Below are 19,925 nucleotides of genomic sequence, written 5' to 3'. Positions count from 1 at the left end.
AATACACCTTCGAAACATTGTTTTTGATCATGATCTACAGTGTTGCCAGTTATTTTTTCATGCTCATATATTTATAATGATAATTTCAAAATTTTCTTCATAATTGATACTTTTTTGCCCAAATTTTTGATTCTTAGTGGTTTTCATCAAAACTTTTAGGAGTTATTATTTATTTTTGAAGGAATATCAATACAACTAAGATATGTCAGAATATCGAGCTTTGTGTATGCTGGTTGGCTTGGACTTACAAAAAAATGCAGAAAATCAATCAACCTGTTGGATTTAAAGTATTTGACCCGGGAAAATATTTTTCACCATATTTGTTGTCAAAGATATATCCTGACGAAGTACGTTGCAGTCTACGCAGCATGAAACCGTCCCGGCTCACAAATCGAATTCAAAACTACGCTCGCAATGAACCAAAGATTGATGGCGCTTTACAGATGGCGATCGATAACAGACCCAATATCGTTTCGGAATCCCACTTATTGTGTACTGCGAACTCACGCAAAAATCCCTTTATCGTCAACTTACTTTATTTTTACTAGTCACCCCATAGATAAACGTTCTAATCATCCGGTGTGGAGGTTCATCGATCTAACCTTTTTTTATTAAACTGCACACAGCAGCTTCTCGGATATTTATTAGTTGAACGACCTTAGAGGAGCATGAACTTCTACGCGATCATCTTCTCGTAGATGGGGGTAGGCCATCATTGAAGTACCTCCAACTCCACACTGTCATCAGCAGTCAGCTGAATCCCGATTGCGCCAGCCGGGTAACTGAAGAGTGTCATACCATCATTATCAGCACGAATGGCCTTTGTCGGTTGACGGAGTTGCCACAACTCCACGGATTCTTATGCTTATGTTTTCTAGTTGTTTATCAAACCGGATGGTTTTTACGGATGTTGTTGTTGTTGAAATTGTTGGTGACGTTGATGTTGATGATGATGATGATGATGATGATACTGATTTGAGAAATGAGAAGCTGGAACTGACCACTAAGAAGGCTCCGAAGAAATGGTTCCCCCGGTAAAGACAAAAAAAACCATGACAGTGGCCTGTCATCATTATGGTCTTGCCAGTTTCACGCTCTTCATTGAACGTCAAATGAAGTCAACGACGACGACATCGGAGGCCTGAAGAATGAAGGGAAAAACAGCAACAAACACAGCTTCTTGAAGATGAGCAAGTAGCTTCAAGAAGGTAAGATACAAACCTACAAACTACCGATATGTGCGCCCAAGAAGACGTCAAAGGAGTAACGAGCAGAACATTTTCTTCTAATTCGAAGGAAACAAACTTCAAGTGGAGAGCAGCGTTGCAACAGGGTGTTTTCGTATGGTGGATGGGTGGGTGAATGGCTGTGATGCTACCCTGTGGACTGCTCCCTGCCAGTTCATGAGGTTGTCGATTGGACTGAAGTGAAGATGAGCTCCGATTTTTTTGCTTCTCGTGCATTTATTTCTATTTTTTCCACCTAGCCTGGAGACGACATGGTTTGAATGAGGTTATTAAAGCTTGTAACGCTTGGATCGTTTATGACTAACTGCTGTTCACATTGATGACGTCGAGTTTAAAACAAAACAGTCGCAGGATGCTGACACTTGTTGCTGGATGATGGTTTTAACGAGCCTGAGTAGTAAGTTGCATGCAAATAAATTTAGTTTGTGTGTTCAAATTGAAATAAATTAAATGTTTATAATAGTTTTATTCAAAATATGTATGCATAAAAGCGTTTTTGACAAAAAAAAAACAATGGGAAATGTGTGATAGACGAGCACCTCCAACTTACGCGTAGTTTAGAGATAGAAATAAGGTAAAACTTGAAACTTAATCGATAGATGGCTTGAATGGGATGTGACACACCTGACGAATATGATGCGTAGGAAAAGGCCTTGTCAAATTACTGAAAAATGCATTCAAATAGCACCAACAAATTAGATAATTTTCCGACGTACGAGAAAGAATTATTTTTAATTTGGTGTTCTTCGTTTGATTGAAGTTTCTTGGGCTCAAAAATGGCCAATTAAACGTTCAACGCTCAAATTTTTTAAGGTGTGAGCAAGGGTGGCAGCCAAAAGGGTCATTTCGAATCTTGAGAACCAACCATATACATTTTGTAGACGGACCCAAAAAACTGACCTCTGCAAAATATCAGCTCAATCGGACTTTACTTAGGGGGACCAGAGGAAATCGGAAAAATCGAACTTTCAATTTTGATGAATTGGTGGGTTTTCCGAAAAACGGCAAAAAAGTCAACTTTTGGCCAAAAATTGCATTCAAAACTAACTGACCTGGTGTATTTGCTACTCTTTTCTTGAAAAAAAAAATAAGTTTGTTAAAATTATTATAATCAAAATAAACTTGCTTTGAAATTGAATTTCAACATTATTCAAAAGCGAACAATTTTTCATGGCATGTTAGCTACTAGATAGTCTTGACTCTCACCGTAACTTGAAGATTTGTTCTTTGAAGGAGCCGCCCTTTGGAAAAAAAATAGGAATGATCTTCAATAACATATATAAACCCTTAAAATAAAATAAATGGAGAGCATCTATCGATACAGTAAAAAATAATTTGTCAATTCAATAAATCATCTCATTATATCTAGACTCGAATAACCTGAGTGGGTAAAAGGTCTTAAATATATTTTGTATGGGAGTCCTCCCCCATCCCTTTCTGGATTTGAAAGGGTTTGAAATATTTAAAAAAAAACTGCTACATTCCAAATTTCACGTCGATCGGTTCTTTAGTTTTCGAAAATTGTTCGAATTGTGCCATATTTTTATTTATTCGGTATGAGAGCTCCCTGTCCTTGAAGTCGGGGTGGTTTGAAGGTATTTTGAAATCCAATTCTGACCCTAAAAATTCTAATATACCAAAATTAATTTTAAAATGCACGGGAAATTCCATGTCAAGTGCGCAGAACGAAAAAACATCTTCTCCGAAATTCAACCAATTTCTTTAAGGTCAACAATACAAATCCTGATTTTTTGTCTAGACCGTGCCACCTTCCATTTTAACAATTTTCAAAAAATCATCATTTCCAAAATACAATAACTCTGAACTAAGGAGTCATAGAAAATGGACAAAATACTCGTTGTAAAGATTATATTTAAAACTATTGATTGTTTGTTGATTGTTGAAAAAAATGACAAAATCGATCTAATATTAAAACGTTAGTTTTTTCAAGGTTTTTTTTTATTTTCAATTTTATGATTGCATCGTGTTTTTGAGAAAATTTCACTTAAGATCCCATAAATATCTCAATATTGTTATATATTTGCATGATCGAACTAATTGACTCACACCGAAAACGACAAGATCGAATAATCTCTTATCTCCTCTTATCATGGTCATCCACAAAGTGAGGATCTTCTATTGTATAAAATTAAAAATAAACTTAGAGCAAGTCTCTTTTGATGCTGGGAATCCAACGTGAAAGCAAGTGTTTTTATGTAAAAGGAAGATCTTCATTAAATATTAGATAGAATATTTTTACGACTTTTTTGTACAAGATACTAGGTAAGTGATTCCTCTTCTGTCCGTCAGAGTGGCAATAAAAAAAATACTACGTTCACCGGAATAAAAATTTGGTATCCAGATTTGCTAGTTGACATGTCCAGATGATCTCTACCAATTTTCAACTCATTCGGTCAATTTTCTGTGATGTCTTATTAAACCTCAAATTCGTAATACATTTTGACACCATTCATTTTAGTTAAACTCAACGAATCACCATTATGGTCCTCATTTATATACATATCTATACGAAACTCGCCAAAAAACGTCGATAAAATTCAACAACAACATATGTCTATACATAAACAATTCTACAAATTATTAAATATTGAATATCAACGTGATTTTGAACAAGTCTGTTTGAAGCCGTAAGACGATTCGACCAAAGAGAAAAATGTTATTTAGTTTAAAGAAAGGTATTTCGGGAGAAAATATATTCCAAATTTATTGATATTTGTCTGATATGAATTGTTATCTTTGTCATTAGAAACTAACTAGTGTATGTTTCAGTTCGAAATTTACTGAATTTTTTTAAAATAATTTTGAATTCAAACTTATTTCGAAGCCATTTTTATCTGCATTGCAAATGCTGGCTACCGATTTCTTTCCATTTTTTGCTAAACAAACTGCTAAACTTGGATTATATTTTCTCCAGAAATACCTTTCTTAAAAGTTTTATAGCTTGTTTCTTTTATGTCGAATCATTTTATTTTTTTCAATTTACATGTTCAAAATCGCGTTATGATTCACCCTTCAAATAGTAGATAAGGGTGTAGAGAACGAACTTTTGCATGAAGCCAACTCAAAAAAAAAAATCATGTTTAGAGGTTCTGCAAACGCGATTTATGAAAAAATACAAAAATTTCCACTAAGTTTTTCACTAGTCTATGTATTTCAAATTTTGTTTGGAGTAAACACTACATGCATAAAATAAAAAATGTAATTTAAAATGATGAATATGAACAAAATATTACCATGGAATATGATTATAACACCGTTGAAAAAATTGGATTTCTGCTCCCATGTGTTTTTCCGATGCCTTTTGGTTCACCAAATATCAGTGAAAAATTTGACAGGATTTGGTGGATTTTAAATTAGAGCAAAAAGGTATGGGAGAAGAAATTTTCGCTTAAATTCATTGAGAAAATTTCAATATGCTTGAAATGAAGTTTTTCTTTAATAATTGGTTTTGTCTATTCTTTAGCTTTATTGTTTTGCAAACATTTGAAGAAGCTAATAATTTATGAAAATTTCAAAATAAAATATTAAAATTCATTAAAATGTGTTCAAAACTGGCAGTCTTTGCTAGCTAGGGCTTTCAATAATTTCATGAAATATTATTGCCAAGGTTATTCAAATAAAAAAAAACTCATGGGCTATGTTAAGCAGTTTTTGTGTTTTTTAAATGTTCATCCTACAGTAAAATAGCCTTCAAATAAGCAGTCAAAAACGCCAAAATAAAAAATCCATTTTGAAAAAAAAATCCATGTAAGTACCGTAAAACGGGATAACTTTGATCACCGGGGTAATTTTGACCAACAATAAGTTTTTGCACATTATTATCAATAACTCAGTCTAAAGATAGAATTTTCCAAAACTATTTTCTACATTTGGAAGCCTATTTATTGAGTATCAAATAGGCAAAATTTGGTTTTATTTGATTTTTTTTCTATAAGTAGAAATTCAATTTCAAATTCCTAAAATATACATGTTCTTTTAGGCTCGAAAATAAACAGCTCTCCTGATGATACCTAAAAGCATTTAGACGTAAACGGGTTGTTGAAAGTGAAAAAACAACTTTTTATCTTTGATATGTGTATTTATAGTGCTATTTTTATAGTCATTAATGATAAATTTTTTATATTCAAAAAATAAGGACATTTTCCAAGAGTAAGCCCGTATTGGAAAAATGGGTAGGAACCCTATCAAATGGTAAACTATGAAGAAAAAACTAAAATGGGAATAGTGGGAGGGTCTAATGTGTGAAGGTAATATTTCATTTGTATTTTGTAGCTCAAACTATTTAGCAGTTAATTTAATTTTTCCCCCTAAATGTATGCACCGCAATAGTTCTTTTTTCGATTGTAAATGTTTTTAAAAGAAAACGTTAGAAAGCAAGGTAAAATTTATAAAACAGCATTTGTAAATATTATGAAGGTGTTTTGTAACCTTTATGATCAAGAAAACTCGTAAAAACCGTCGAAAATAGAGACTGACCAATGTTTCCCCAAAGCATCAGATTCAAAACAGAAACGAAATCGATTTTTGAATCCAATTTAAAGTAGTCTAATAAATTTCTGCAACCATGTTTTACGTTCATAGCAGTCCAGTACTGGTTTTAAAAATATGAAACATGCCATATTCCTCTTGACAGAAAAAATAATCGAAAATTATTGAAAAGAACTGATCAATATTACCCCGGATTACGGTATTGTGGTTTGTTCACATGAAATGTACTGCAAGAATCAAGAAAAGTAATATTTTTCTGAACTTCCAGCATGCCTCTGGAGTTTGAAAAATTTTGTTCTCCCATGTAAATTTCCATACAAATCTTAGACTCGTAGCGCTTATTCAGGACTCAATCAATGACTTCCAAAATTGTTATTGCTATTTTAAGCAGTCGAAACAACAAAAAAAAGTCATGGGATGCGCAGAAATGTATAAATTAAAAATTTCCTTACAAAGTTTGCGGCACTCTTATGGCCATATTGCATCTCTGACAATATTTTATACAAAATAACTTGTGATTATTTAAATTTTGACCAAATTTCAGCCTTTTCGTATGTTTAATATCAGTTTCTACCATTTTCAATGAGATTATACGAAAGTATTGCATTTTTCTAGACCCGTCGAATAATTTTTCTGCGTGAAAACTGCAAATGAATGACGAAAATCTTAATGATGTAGCATTTTTTCAGACACCATAAAAGACCTTTTTGTCAGATTTATATTATAAAACTAAGTTCAAACAACAGAAAATGTATTCCAAACCTTCGAGTGTAGATAATGAAATAAGCACATGTACCAAAAGGCTTTGTTATTTAAAAAAAAAAAAGAAAAATTAAGTTCCCTATTAACTGGAAAGTATTTAAAACATAAATTATACCAATTAATTTTTTTTTTAAATCTTTTGTTTTTGTGAAATGAATTTTTAATGTTGATAAGATTATTATCAACTATTATCTAAAATTTTCCATGTTATCTTTCATTAATTTTGAAACCGGGACATTTATCACGTTAAACATTTAAAATCAACCGTTAACAAGCAATTCTTTTGAAAAACAAAACTTGGCATAGAAAAGTTCGGCGATAAATATCATTGGATTTGGAAAATGATTATTCTCAAAACAGGGACTCACTCTGAAGATATATAAAGAAGTGATCTTCCTTTACTAAGCATAAACTAAACAGGGAACACATTACGATAGATCAATTTAAAATACGGAATCAACATTTTCAAACGTATTCAAGCATATTATAATCAAGTCCAAATTGATACTTCGAAAGAAGGTACCAACGTTGTGAGCATTTTCAATAATTCCATTTTCTCATCCGCTTGGGTATGGCAACATCCAAGCAGTCTCATTCTTGCACGTAACTTTGCATAACGGTAGGCGTTTTTGAACTAGGCTGCTTTAAACCTGTTATGAACCTTCCGTGAAAATATTAAACTACCAGAAGTGCATATACATTCTTGGAATAAAATTTTGTTTTGTATTTTAAGATAACCTGATATAATTTCATTTACAAACCTATAACTTCCAAAATTTTATAAATGCAGCCTTGGCAGAGAAGTGTCATTTTACGTTAATTTTAAAATTTGTTTGAATAAAATCGAACATAACTGAAAAATGATGCATGAACTTAAAAAAAAGAATTGAAAACATTTTAAGCAAAATGAAACTTATGTTTTTGAAACAAGGTTAACTGTTCTTTTGAAAATTGTAGGGTTGATTATCTTTTAAATGAGAAAAATGCTATCCATTCATCAATATTCAAATATTAGAATAAAATCAATTTCCTAGAAAAAAAAATACCTGTATGAATGAAATTAAGGTAACGTCATTTCTAATAATATTCAATTCATAAAACAATAGTTTCTCGATTTAATTACGGTCAAAAAACGTTTCACCGTGAATTTGACGAAACCGTGAATTTGGCAAAACAAAAATCTAAACTGGAAAAATGTATTTTTATTTGCTTCAATCAATAATTTATAATGTTTCAGCAGTGAAAACATTTTGTATCAATGAATTTTGATCACAAGATGTAATTATCAAATTTAACAAAACACAAAGGATAGATTTCAGTTCAAATTATTCTTGTCTTTAGCATTTTTCACATTTTTATTTATTGAAATTAAATCATGAAGATTGTCAATTTGATAGTGTAAATCTTATTAAGTTGAATTATTAAGTTTTTATGGAAATTAAAAGTCATTCCCCCTTATTCTGCGCCGCGCGAGAGGTGACGATAGTCGAGTCGAGTCGGAGTCACGTGAGTCTTGTCACCTTATTCCCGAAGCCGATGTGACAGAGGTTCATGCCCAGCTGACTACTACATTAGGATAAGAATTCAAAAAGTTCATTCTCAAAGACTTTTCTCACCCAAAGCGACTACTGGAATCGGGTGACTAGGATGACTCGACTATCGTCACCTCACGCGCGGCGCAGAATAAGGGGGATTATCTCTCGTTTTGAAAAAGAAAACTGCATCAAAAAATTATCTTCTGAAAATTTCAAATTACAATATTTTAATCTTCACGCGTTTTATTAACTAAAAATTTTACATTTTCGAAAAATGTTTTTGAATTTGCTCAACTCATACTTTGAAGTGTGTTTCTCGAATTTTGCTTTAAGGCATGAAATCATTTATTTTTCATGATTAGTAAAGCAAAAATCATAGTCCTCATAGATAGACATAGAATTTCATTTTGACAAGGCTGCCCAATCGGGATTGCGCTCGCCACCCTTCCAAATAAACAAATTACAAAACTGAATTTTGAGACACTTACCTCTTTTAAAAACGCTTAAATTCAACATCTTTATATGATTCGCATACCCAAAAAAGTTTCTTTTTTTTTAGAGCGGCTCAACAAGCACAAATAACAACACTAACATTTGCGTGACGTTAAAATACTTAAGTCGATTGCTACAAATGTTTTAAAATTCCATAGGACGATTTTAATAACTATACAGCTAAAGTAAGCAGTTATCTACAAAGCATTTTCATAGTACCGAATACTTAAATACCATATCAAAAACCATAAAAAAATCATGAATGAATACGCATGAATACGCTTTTGAAAGAATCTTAAGGTCCTGGAAATGGTTTCTGAATGATTTCTAAAAAGCGTGATAAAATCGAAACAATAACCGTGATAAAATCGATCGTGAATTTGGCGACTTTTAAAAGACTAATGGCTTCATCGGTCATATATCCAATCCAATAGAAAAAATGGATTTTTATGCTAAAATTACGTTGAAATAGGATAATAATATTAAGTAGGTTTTCATTCAATCGCTAATAGAAGAATCAGTTCATGGACAGTTCGGAAAAATATCATACATTTTTATGTCTTATTATGTTATTTATTTGACCATTCACAGGATGCCTTACATGCTAGAGAAACTTTTCGTTGGAATGGTAATCATTATTTCTTAGAAGTCTATTAACCTATTTGAACGACAGCCAATCTATCTATGCATTACAAATAAGTTACTAATAAATTACGTTTCTCGTGGAACACTTGTATCTTGCAACAGCAGCTCGCACAAACTACGGTCCTAAAGGCAGTCATTTGACTTTACTAAAACAGATATTTTGCACCTGGTTCTTGCGCGATTTGAAATTCTGTCTTCGCCTATCGATTGTCGTTCCCATTTAAAAATCTTATCAGTGTCTTACCTAGCGCGCTCTATCTAGGAAACTAACTTGGTTTGGATGACTATTTACAGTTGCATATATTTTGGAACCTCCCCCTTCGAGGAGTTGGTAGATACTCAGGAATATTCCTTGCCCATCACTTTCTCTACCCAAGGCACAAACTTCTGGATGTTGGTATAGACTCCGGGAAGATGTTCCCGGCCACATCCGATACCCCAGGATACGAGTCCGATGAGAGTTTTCCGCCCATCTAACGATAACGTTAGGGGACCTCCGGAGTCACCTTGACAGCTATCTCGGCCACCTTCTTTGTAGCCGGCACACAGGAAAACATCGTGGATAGTTTCCCTCCGGCCCGCAGCTCGGAACCATCGTTGGCACCGTTCGTTCGGTATCACTTCGACGTCCACCTCCTGGAATGGAAGCAACTTGATAAGCAGAAAGTCCTGAATGATTCAGTACGGATGTGAAATTACCTGTAGTACAGAGGGAACCGTACTTTGACCGTGCCTAGTTCGGCCCCACCCTGCAACGGTGGCCATTTTTCCCACCAGCTTCACCGATTTCGGTGGAAGGCACACGGGAAGAATGTGCTGCCGGAAAACTACTTTCCTGTCAAGTTTCACCTAAAAAGAATGTTTTAAATTTTAACATATTGAATTTTCAACAAAAATTTAAAACCGTATCACGGAGTGGGTAGGGACATGGAAGTCAATCCGGGTTAAATTGAAAATCTTTTTTCCACATACTTTATGAAAAAAAAAATGCTTAATACAGTACTAGTTCATAAAATGGACGCTGTTTGGACCGAAGGGTTCGTCCGACTATCGAAATCGTCCGACGTTTTCATTGGCAAAAATTAATTCTAGAATGTTATACAAATGGTCTTTTTCGTCTTCATATTATATATTTATTTGAAAAGTTATGTTATTAACGTAGGATCATTTCTAGATTACGGAAATTATAGGCGGATAAAAAGTTACACAGCAAACATTTTTGTAGATATATTTCTCAACAACTTTTAAAACGTTTAATATGCATTATAGATTGATCGTATTAAACTAACAAAAACAGCATTTACCCACCAAAGTGGAGGCAATGTTCGCATTCGCATTTGCAGGAACAGTCACCTTAAAACTTCGATTGGCGATTGTGACTTCCTGACTTATAATTCCAATAGAAGCAAGATCCCCCATTTCGTTGCCTCGGATAGAAAAATCTCTTAATATGTGGAATGTTATACGCTGCAAGCAAAAATGGGCCTAGGCCTAGTACAAGGTTCCATGTCAAATTTAAGCCAGATCGGACCACGAGAAAGGGTCTGAGCCTGAAGTTTGTTTGGGTTTTTGAGACATTTTGTCCGGGAGAATCATAAAAAACCAGTATTTCATCAAAAACTTTGGTCCCTTTGGACCAATTTCTTTTAAATACGGTTATATTGATGCACAAACTAAATTTCATCCGAAGACCGAATTTCGATAAAAGTTTAAATAAAAAAGTAACAAAGCTTTAAAAATGGTATAACATATAAGGCGTCAAAATGTTCGACCTCCCCGACCGGGAGACTCGATTTGAAAAGCATGCTATTTCGCCAAATAATGGCCGATTTCAACAATTTTTGTTGCGATAGATTGCAAAATCTTAAGATTTCTTCAAACATTTGGTTGCGAATCATGTTCACATGCTAGTTTGGAGAGTATTTAGTGCAGGCGAAACTGTGGGGGAGATATGGATAATTGATCTCTTTTGCCTGTTTTCTTTATTTCGTTCAGGGAACCATTTTTACGATCGTTTACTTATTCGGCAGGAATTACGATTAGCTTTGACGTTGTTAACATTTTGAGCTTTCATTTCTATTGCGATTTTACATTTGCTGGGTAGAAGAAATAAAAAGATTTTGAAAATAAGCGAGCAGAATTTGATTAGAGAAGCGTTATCATCACATATCAATAATTTGTTTCCCGTGGAACTAATTTTGATTTTTTTTATCTTCAATTTATCTATCCATTATTTTTAAATATTAGCTTACATAGCTTCTATCGTTGAGGCTGATAAAATAAATTAAAATTCTTTTTATTTTCAAACCAAATTGTTGAATTTTATTGTTTTCCATATAATCAAAAAAAATCTGAATTTTATAGTCAAGTTATTAACATTTTTTAAAATATTTTTAATAAGTCTATCTTTGTTTTTCAAACCTGATTTTTTTTTGTTCTCATAACATTATCATCTATGTATTTAAATTTTTAACAAGATGAACTTTGTTTCTTGCTACAGTCTATTCCTAGACTTAATATTCAGAGCTTAAAATTTAAATTATTCAAACGCTTGAACATTTATACACGTTAAAATTTTTTATATTATTTTGAATCATTTGAATCAAGATTTTCTAATTAAACTATGATAAGTTCGAAAAACGTTCAAAAAAGGAACTTAAAAACTTCATTCCAATCACCAAAATCATTAAAAATGATTTTATTGAGCCTTTTATTTTGATAACCGAAAGAATTTGAATTTATCTCTGGCTCTGATCATTGACACTCTTGAGATGAAATTAATTTTTTCCAATAAACGTCTTTGTATTTTGAAAAAATTCTCTTGGATTTTGATTTCCTAATCGAAAATTCACATTCCGTATCACGATTAAGTATTATTTAAAATTTAAGATATATATTAAGATGTATATAGATAACAGAAGAATTTTTCAATCAACCCTTCAATTACAAATGAGAAATATGTGAATTAAAATAAATAATTTTTTTAGTCATTTTGCCAAAAAAAAATTAACCATGGTAATCTTCTGACCTGTTCTGAAATTTGTTTGTTGTGCTTCTGTTGGTTTTGATGATTCGAAAATACTGAATTAAAATTTTCTAATTTAGAATAAGGATCATCATTTTGAAATGTTGCCTTAGACCGTGGTCTAGATAATAGCGTTTAAGTCTTCTAAGTCAGAGGTCATGAGATCGAATTTTAGAATTTGTAAGATGCTAGCCATCATATCTTTGGAAGATGTTCGCTTAGTGATCAGTAGAACTAAGATCTCTTTAAGAAATATATTCATGTTTCACTGAGCTCCTGTGTATGTTTGAAAAATAATAATAGTTTATTAATTATAAGTAGAATTTAATATTTTTTTCTTTATGGGATGGTCTTCAGTATCATCATCATGCTTGGTATTGTAATTATTTCTAGCTCAATTTGAATTTAGAAACGACACAAAAACGACACAAAAGCGACACACAATTGGTCGAGGGGGTTCAAATCCGAGCTGCTAGAAGGTCAAAGATCCATCGGTGAAAACATCACATTATCCTCCTGTCAGGTTTGGGTCCATTTTGGAGTATGGCATGTGATCCATCTTGTTTGAAAACATTATTCTCGGGTCCACCGAAGTTTAACCGAATCCACGTAAGCATTATTATTCTTCAAAATTACTTAGATTGAAGTTTGATTTTTTACTCCAGATTTCATGAAAGCAGAAGTCATCTTCAATCCATTAGAAGTAGCCGCTTCAAATACCATGACTCTTGTGGGATGCTTGAAACCTACCTACCGCTACCTAAGATTCTGCGCCGATTCTCCGATACATAGGGCCGACATAAAGGCTTGAGACGATTTGAGTTCGGGTTTCATGGTTATACCTTGTATCGGCAGGCCTAGTGATAATTTACAGCTGTGGGAGCGGTGTTCGGCGAGCCACGTGGCACCTGCTCGTTCGAACACCAACCTTTCTCGATTTTGGCCTGCGGCACAGCACCGGGTCTCGGATTCGGCTTCCGTAACCCTGGTGGGTTTCTTGGTCGATTGCTGTAGATGATTGGTACAGCACCAGTTCACGGTGGGTCCAATACCCTAGTGGTTTTCTTGGGCGTAGGTTTTGGAAGAGCACGGCATCGGATCTTGGATTGGGCTTCTGGTACGACTCTTTATGGGGCACATCACCGGGTCTCGGTCTTGGTGGCCGATACCGCGGTGGGTTTCTTGGACGATGGTTTTGGGTAGCACAGCACCGGGTTTTGGCAAAAACTTCCGATCCCCGGCGGTTTTTTGGACGAGATACGGCATCGGATACCGGATAGGTTCCCGATAACCGGTGGGCTCATTAAATTGGTTTTTCTAGGACGCAACACCGAGTTTCAGATTTTGCTTCCGATACTCGACGGGTTTCAATTCTAGAGGGTTGTGACTAGAAATACCGGATCACAGATTTGGCTTAGATCCTGGTGAATGCGATGCAAAACTCAGCCACGGCCCTCAAACAATGCTTCGAACCGGCAGGTTTCGTCACCACGTGGAGATGGCAAGATGGCTGTCACCTGATAAATAGCTTCAGGCAAAGGGTAAATTTAACTCGTTCTCCTGACCGTTTCAGTTCTTCCTTTTTTTGGCAGGACTAACAAATGCTCCGAACGACGATACAGCACTTCTTTCTTAACACGTTCGTCGCCATGACATCCATATTCTGGTGACGGGTGTATTTCATGGGAGGCCCCGTCACATCAAAAAGCATGTGACGCTCTCTCACTCAAGTTAGCCTCTCAGTTTAGCCACACTGCAACAGGAGGCAGTGGGCGAATTGGGATCTGGGTTGTTAGCGGATGATTTAAGCGCCACTCCAAAGAGACCAGCCGCCTTTTGATAGCTTGCCCGGCTTTTGAGACCCAACATAGGGTGGGTGTATATTGTATTGGCCCAGATCAGACTCAACCTACCGACCTCAACCGTCGATCATCCATCAATATCCCCGACTAATTGGTCAAAAAATCTACAAAAATTCAGACTGGTTGTTCGGTTGGCCAAAAAATATCAACTGACTGGAAAAACTATATTTCCAGAATTATCTTCAGCGGACCCACTTTCCCCGAACAAATTCCCCAGGATTGCTTCGGAAACTGGAAAGGGGTTGGATGGGAAAAAGAAACAAACTAGAGTCAATCCAACTCAAAAAAAAACTCTACTCTACCGAACAACCGAAAAAAACGTGAACCTTAACTTTTCATTAAAAACATCGTTTATTTGGTCTCAAAAAACGTTTGTTGCAACAACTAATTTATTTACATTTTCTGATGGTGGTGGTTGGTGTTTGTAGGATTAGTAAGGAGTGTATTTTACATTTAGGTGGGTGGTTTTGGCTTCTAAGTTTTCTCCTACATCTAGCTTCTCCTCAGAGATTTCTTCCAACTCTACATTAGCGCCTCTAGCGCTGCCTAGGCATACTAACCATCCCAAAGTTTCCCCGGATGGGGGTATTTGTCGGTAACGTTGAGAGTGCTTTTCCTAAGTTTCCTTTACTTGACGAGGAAACGGTGCGTTTTTCTTTAACACCACCGGAGGTTATTCCAACCTCATCGGTGGACCATGGATTTAATTATATATAAAAAAAATATATCGTAAGGGGAATTGAACCCGGGCCCTCTAGGTCCTCAGCTGGGAACGTAGCCGAGTGAGCTATTTGCTCATGTGAGAATTCGGTGAAAATTTCCAAAATCGTGCTTACGTAATAAGTGAACGGCCCCTATAAACAGAATGATTATCGGCTTTTGCAGGGATGGCTATTTTCAGCTAGGTGTTCATTCTATCGTCACAGGGATGTTCAAGTAAAAAAAAAAAATACAAATTATTTGATTTTATCCATACTGCTACAACACGTTACAAATAGTGGAGTTCTCCATGGTTGCTTTTTTGCTCCGAGATTTTCTTTGGGCCCGGCAAGTAAAACAACCAAAATGAGCGTGGCGACGAACGTGTTAAAACAGTGCACACGCGGTCACACAACGATTTCACCCACTTGTTTCTTTTTTTTATATGTGGAACGGTGCTATTTGCATGCCTCCACTTTCGATGCCAAAACTCCACTGTCACATCTTGCTCGAGCCCCTACGGCGGCTTTGCCCTCTCTTCCAGAAGTTTGCTCTACTCTGCTTCGGAAACCAACCAGTCAACGCACGAATTGATCTCGTTGACGCGATGTTTTATCGTTCAGCTACTCATCGATGAGACTTAGGGATAACAACGGAAGCAGCCATTCATCTCAGCATTGCTCACGAGCACGGAAGCAGGCCCGCATCACGTAACCGGTCCAGGTGGAATGTGTTCCAGGGCATCGCGCTCTAGAATACCCTGGACAGGTTATCTTCCGTACGATACTCGGACGAATGACCCTAATTTCTTATCCTAGCAGACAAAACAACTTATTTTACATAATGCTGGCTAATATTTCCAAGAGAAAGAAGACTTTTACAATTTTTATAATTTTAATAAAATAAACTTGGGATGGGTTTCCAAAAATTAATTAAATTTTATTATTGTTGTTACCCAAAATGGGTCACACCACTGCTGGCGATCCGGAGCAAGCCAAGGTTTTCGTCAACTATGCAGATTACATCGTCCAAACTACGCCGCTGTGAGCTTCTGGGCTTGCCTCTTTTCAGATGTCAATCTGGATTCTAGTCAAACGCCTCTCTACAAATCTCGCTCTCATCTCTTCGCAGCGTGTTCTGAATCTCGTAAGTGCTCCATCTCCACTTACGTTCATGAATCTCGATTTCTAGCGCCTTGTGATGACACCGGCAATGTAGCTCCACAGTATTGAGCAAGATATTAATGCTTCGGATAGTTCTCCAAGATATACTAAAAAAAGGTCAGCAACTGGTGCGTCTACCTTGGGCACTGAAATAGGCACGGCTAACACGCGTTTTAAGTAATATATTTAGCATAGGAAGGGGCGATTAAAGTTGGGTTTTGAACCTAAACTAGGCCAAAGGCTTCGTAGCTGATCTGTCAATCCCTCATCTGCCTTATTTTTCCCATTAACGCATTGATGGTGCGTTAAAAGGTCTATGGCTTCCAGCTCAATTCCTTGTCATATTAAGGTCTTTTTAACATTTTTTTTTCTAGCTAATTCTGCGCTTAGCCAATACAATAGTTATTTCCATTTACTTAGCTTATAAGACAATTTCAGAAGTTTAACATTTGCCTTTTATTTAATTATGATTATCTTACCAGTGCAATATCGTTTCGAAAATCGCTCGGTGAATAGCTTGGATGAACTTCCTTCCGCTCGATTCCGTACTCTTCGTGGTTCAACCGTTCGTCCTGATCCCGAACGTCCCATTCCCCAAGCCGCACCTTCAGATTACTGTTAGGAGTCCTAAAATAGGTAAAAAGAAAACCGTTAGCAAAACTCGGGAACACCTACTTGCCCGCTCCCCTCGGTTCGGTAGATCATAAGTTATACGTAGCGACGCAGTGAGCTGCCGTAACGACCCAACGATTCGAAACCAACGCTCCTCCACAGCTCAGCTTCTTGGTCAGGAAGCCGGTCTTGATGAGGGCCGCCTGCCACGGATGGGTTCCAAATCCCGTCGAGTGCCCTCCGACTATCCTGTTTGTTCGGGTGTACAGTTCTCCGCAACCTGGAATTGGGAAGCAGAAAGGTTGAAAAACACTGTAAATGACTGACTTATGAGTCTTCATATAAGCTTTTAAGGTAGGAACAACCCATTGAACTATTTGTGGGAGTTTGTGAGCTGAAAAGGGTGCATTGGTGCCAGTTCGGTTTGCCAAAAGAAAAAACCAGTGCTACTACAAGCGTGTTTCACCCAACCATTCATTCCAATGTGGGTGCGACTTGAAAAAATCCTGTGGAATTGCGTTGGGTTCAAATAAAAGTAAAATCCACCAAGTTTGAACAAAAAGTGCATCGTTTGCAGAAATACCATTTTCGATTCCATATCCATCGTCTTCTTGCTGGTTGGAACCCTGATAGCTATAAATCGGAGGCCGATGGCCAGCCAAGCCATTGGATGTTCCGGGACCGGTGCCGCTGCTAAAAATTGAAGACCCAAGACTGGGTCGATTGCCGCCGAATCCGAAAGGCCGTTCCCCGTAGATGGCACTGGCCGTGGGACCGCCGTGATCATTTTCATCATGCAGCGTTCCTCCTCCTCCGACTCCAAAGGGCGGCGCCTGAGGGGGCGGACGATGTTGCTGGTGCTGATGTTGGTGCTGGTGTTGCGATGATGAATGGGAGGGCTTCAAAGGCACTGCAAATGGAGAGTTTAGCCCATTGCCCAGGTGATTGCCCTCGAAGCCCCATTCCGGTGGATTCTGGGTGCTAGTCACCGTGGGATACGGATGATGTTGGTGATGGTACTGGGGCGGCTTCGACTGGAAGCTTGTGCCTCCAGGACTTGCAAACAGTGGAGTCGATTGCGATGGACGACTCGGTGAGTGATTGCCGCCGGATGATGACGACAGTGACGAAGATGACGAAGATGAGGATGATGACGTGGATGAGGTCGACGATGAGGACGGATAGAAATCGAACAGATTGATTATGTCACCTAAACGAGTAATGGGTTTAGTTGAATCGAGGGAATGGCATTGGTTAATTAATATTTATTTTAGTTTTAACTAAGTGAACACAGTTCAAGGATGCATAGTCGTAGATCTATGTGAAACAATAATGACACATTCCACCGTGATGTGAAAACGCTTTCCCGGACTTTTCGGAACTGTTATTATTCTAGAAGTCAACCAATGTACTTGAAAATGAAAAAAATATTAGAAGAAAGTATGGATGCTTCTTTGCAATTTATGATTATTTTAAACTTCTCTCTTTTTCCATTGGCAATTTGGGATTGGAGGCTTCCGTGATATTTTTAATGCATATCACGAGAACAGAAAAGGTTACCATTGATAATTGGTACCATTCCTGCCTTCCAGTGGGGAAATAGGAAAGGGGCTCCTTTTAAATTTCGGCATAACTTGAGCACTAATCAAACAAATGGAACCAAATTTGTCATGGGTATACGTGTGATATCAGAAATGGTTATATAATCGTTTGAAATCACTCCATTCTTCCATCGAGGATATAGGAAGGGAGGAAGGAGGCTTCCATAAAAATTTTTGCACAACACAAGAACTTATCTGAGAAATGGAAAAAAAATATACCATGGAAAAATTATACGATTCATTTTTGAGACACCACCCTTCTTTCAGTGAGTACATAGGAAGTGAAAGGGGCCCTTATACAATTTAGTTCGAATAACTTTGGAATTAATGAAGCGAATGGAACCGATTTCGGCAGGTATTTGAGGACAATATAAAGTCTGCTTCATTTAATATTGGAACACAAACAATTGCGTGTAGTTCAGTCATTTATTAACGAATTCATAATTTGTTTTTCATACAAATGTAGCATTTTCTTTACGCTTTCATAAAAAAAATTATAAAAATTATGCATTGCTGTTTCGAAGAAATTCTCGTACTTTTCCCGTAATACGGCTCATTAGGCGGCGCACACCCTCTTCGTCCACCGTTTTGGCGATTTGATTCCACCAGTTCTTCATTTGAGTCATGTTCCTAACAAGTTTTCCCTTTGCCTTAAGCCTCCGCTTCGTGATTGCCCAGTATTTCTCTATCGGCCGGAACTGGGGGCAGTTTGGGGGGTTGAGGTCCTTCGGTATTACGCTGACCCCGTTCGTTGCGTACCATTCCATAACCGTTTTGCTGTAATGGCAGCTTGCGAGGTCCGGCCAAAACATTACTGGACGGTCGTGGGCACGAATAAACGGCAGAATCCGTTTCTGTAGGCACTCTTTTTTGTAGACGTCTGATGTCATTGTCTTGTCAGTGAGAAAGACTTTGGTTTTCTGTCCACAACTGCATATCCCCTGCCAAATCATGTACTTGCGGGCGAATTTATCCGCAAACACGAACTTAAATTTTGCAGGTACATCCCCCCGAGCCGTCGCCAAATAAAATTTTTGACCCAAAGTCCGCCTTCACGTAGGTCTCATCGTCCATCAGAATACATCCGTCGAACTTGGTCAGCACTTGGTCGTACAGCTTTCGAGCACGGATTCTGGCCACATTGTTCTGCTTCAGCGTCCGATTTGGCTGTTTGCTGGCTCGGAATGACCTTATTCCTTCCCGGAGACGAATTCGTCGCACCGTACTGTGAGCGGCCTGGAACTTATTGGCCAAATCGCGGTCTGAAAGATTGGGATTCCTCTTGACGGCCTTGATGACTTTCCCACGCAGTTCCACTCCGACGCTTCGAATGCGGCTTCCGAGCCGTCGTCAATGTTTCCTTGTACTGCTTGATAACACGCCATACGATATTTCTGGGAATTTTAAGCTGTTTAGCTAGCTTCGATGCCGACAACAATGGATTTTCAAGAAAACTGTGCACAATTTGATCTCTCCGTTCGGCTTCCATGGCGGTTGTTTACAAAATGCTATCGTTTGGTGTTATGACATAAATACATGGTGAAAGGTAATGAATTTCCCGACACGTGGGTGAAAAAAGTTTCCAAATTCATCAAATTTTCAAAAATAAATCTATTAAAACTATTTTTGTTCAAATCTGTTTGTTACAAACTTGAACAAAATTTATGATTTAAGATTGAAAATTCGACTCTTCAAAAAACATGAATTTAATTTACGTTAAACTAAGGTGGACAGAATTTTTTAAGCACGTATCCAGAAAGACATTTGGTTTCA

At 36.8% G+C, this 19,925-nt stretch overlaps 1 protein-coding gene across 11 annotated transcripts in view; it reads right to left on the bottom strand.

The window, feature by feature from the left end:
• Positions 1–9,126: 9,126 nt before the first annotated feature.
• The window catches only part of LOC129746953 (serine proteinase stubble-like), a 140,797-nt gene continuing 129,998 nt past the window's right edge, over positions 9,127–19,925 (bottom strand). For 9 of the 11 annotated variants that reach the window (XM_055740919.1, XM_055740920.1, XM_055740922.1 and 6 more), the window contains 5 exons: positions 17,135–17,761; positions 16,654–16,831; positions 16,419–16,566; positions 9,890–10,039; positions 9,127–9,826 (listed from right to left, as the gene is read on the bottom strand). In XM_055740919.1, coding sequence (XP_055596894.1) covers positions 9,530–9,826; positions 9,890–10,039; positions 16,419–16,566; positions 16,654–16,831; positions 17,135–17,761 — 1,400 coding nt within the window. In that variant the 3' untranslated portion in view covers positions 9,127–9,529. The remainder of the gene's footprint in view (positions 9,827–9,889; positions 10,040–16,418; positions 16,567–16,653; positions 16,832–17,134; positions 17,762–19,925) is intronic. The other 2 variants (XM_055740925.1, XM_055740924.1) reach the window with 1 other exon arrangement.

The sequence above is a fragment of the Uranotaenia lowii genome, chromosome 2 (genome assembly GCF_029784155.1).
Source record: "Uranotaenia lowii strain MFRU-FL chromosome 2, ASM2978415v1, whole genome shotgun sequence".
NCBI lineage: Eukaryota > Metazoa > Arthropoda > Insecta > Diptera > Culicidae > Uranotaenia > Uranotaenia lowii.
The sequence above is the reverse complement of the archived record's forward strand: the minus strand, read 5'-3'. Positions and strand labels throughout refer to the sequence as shown.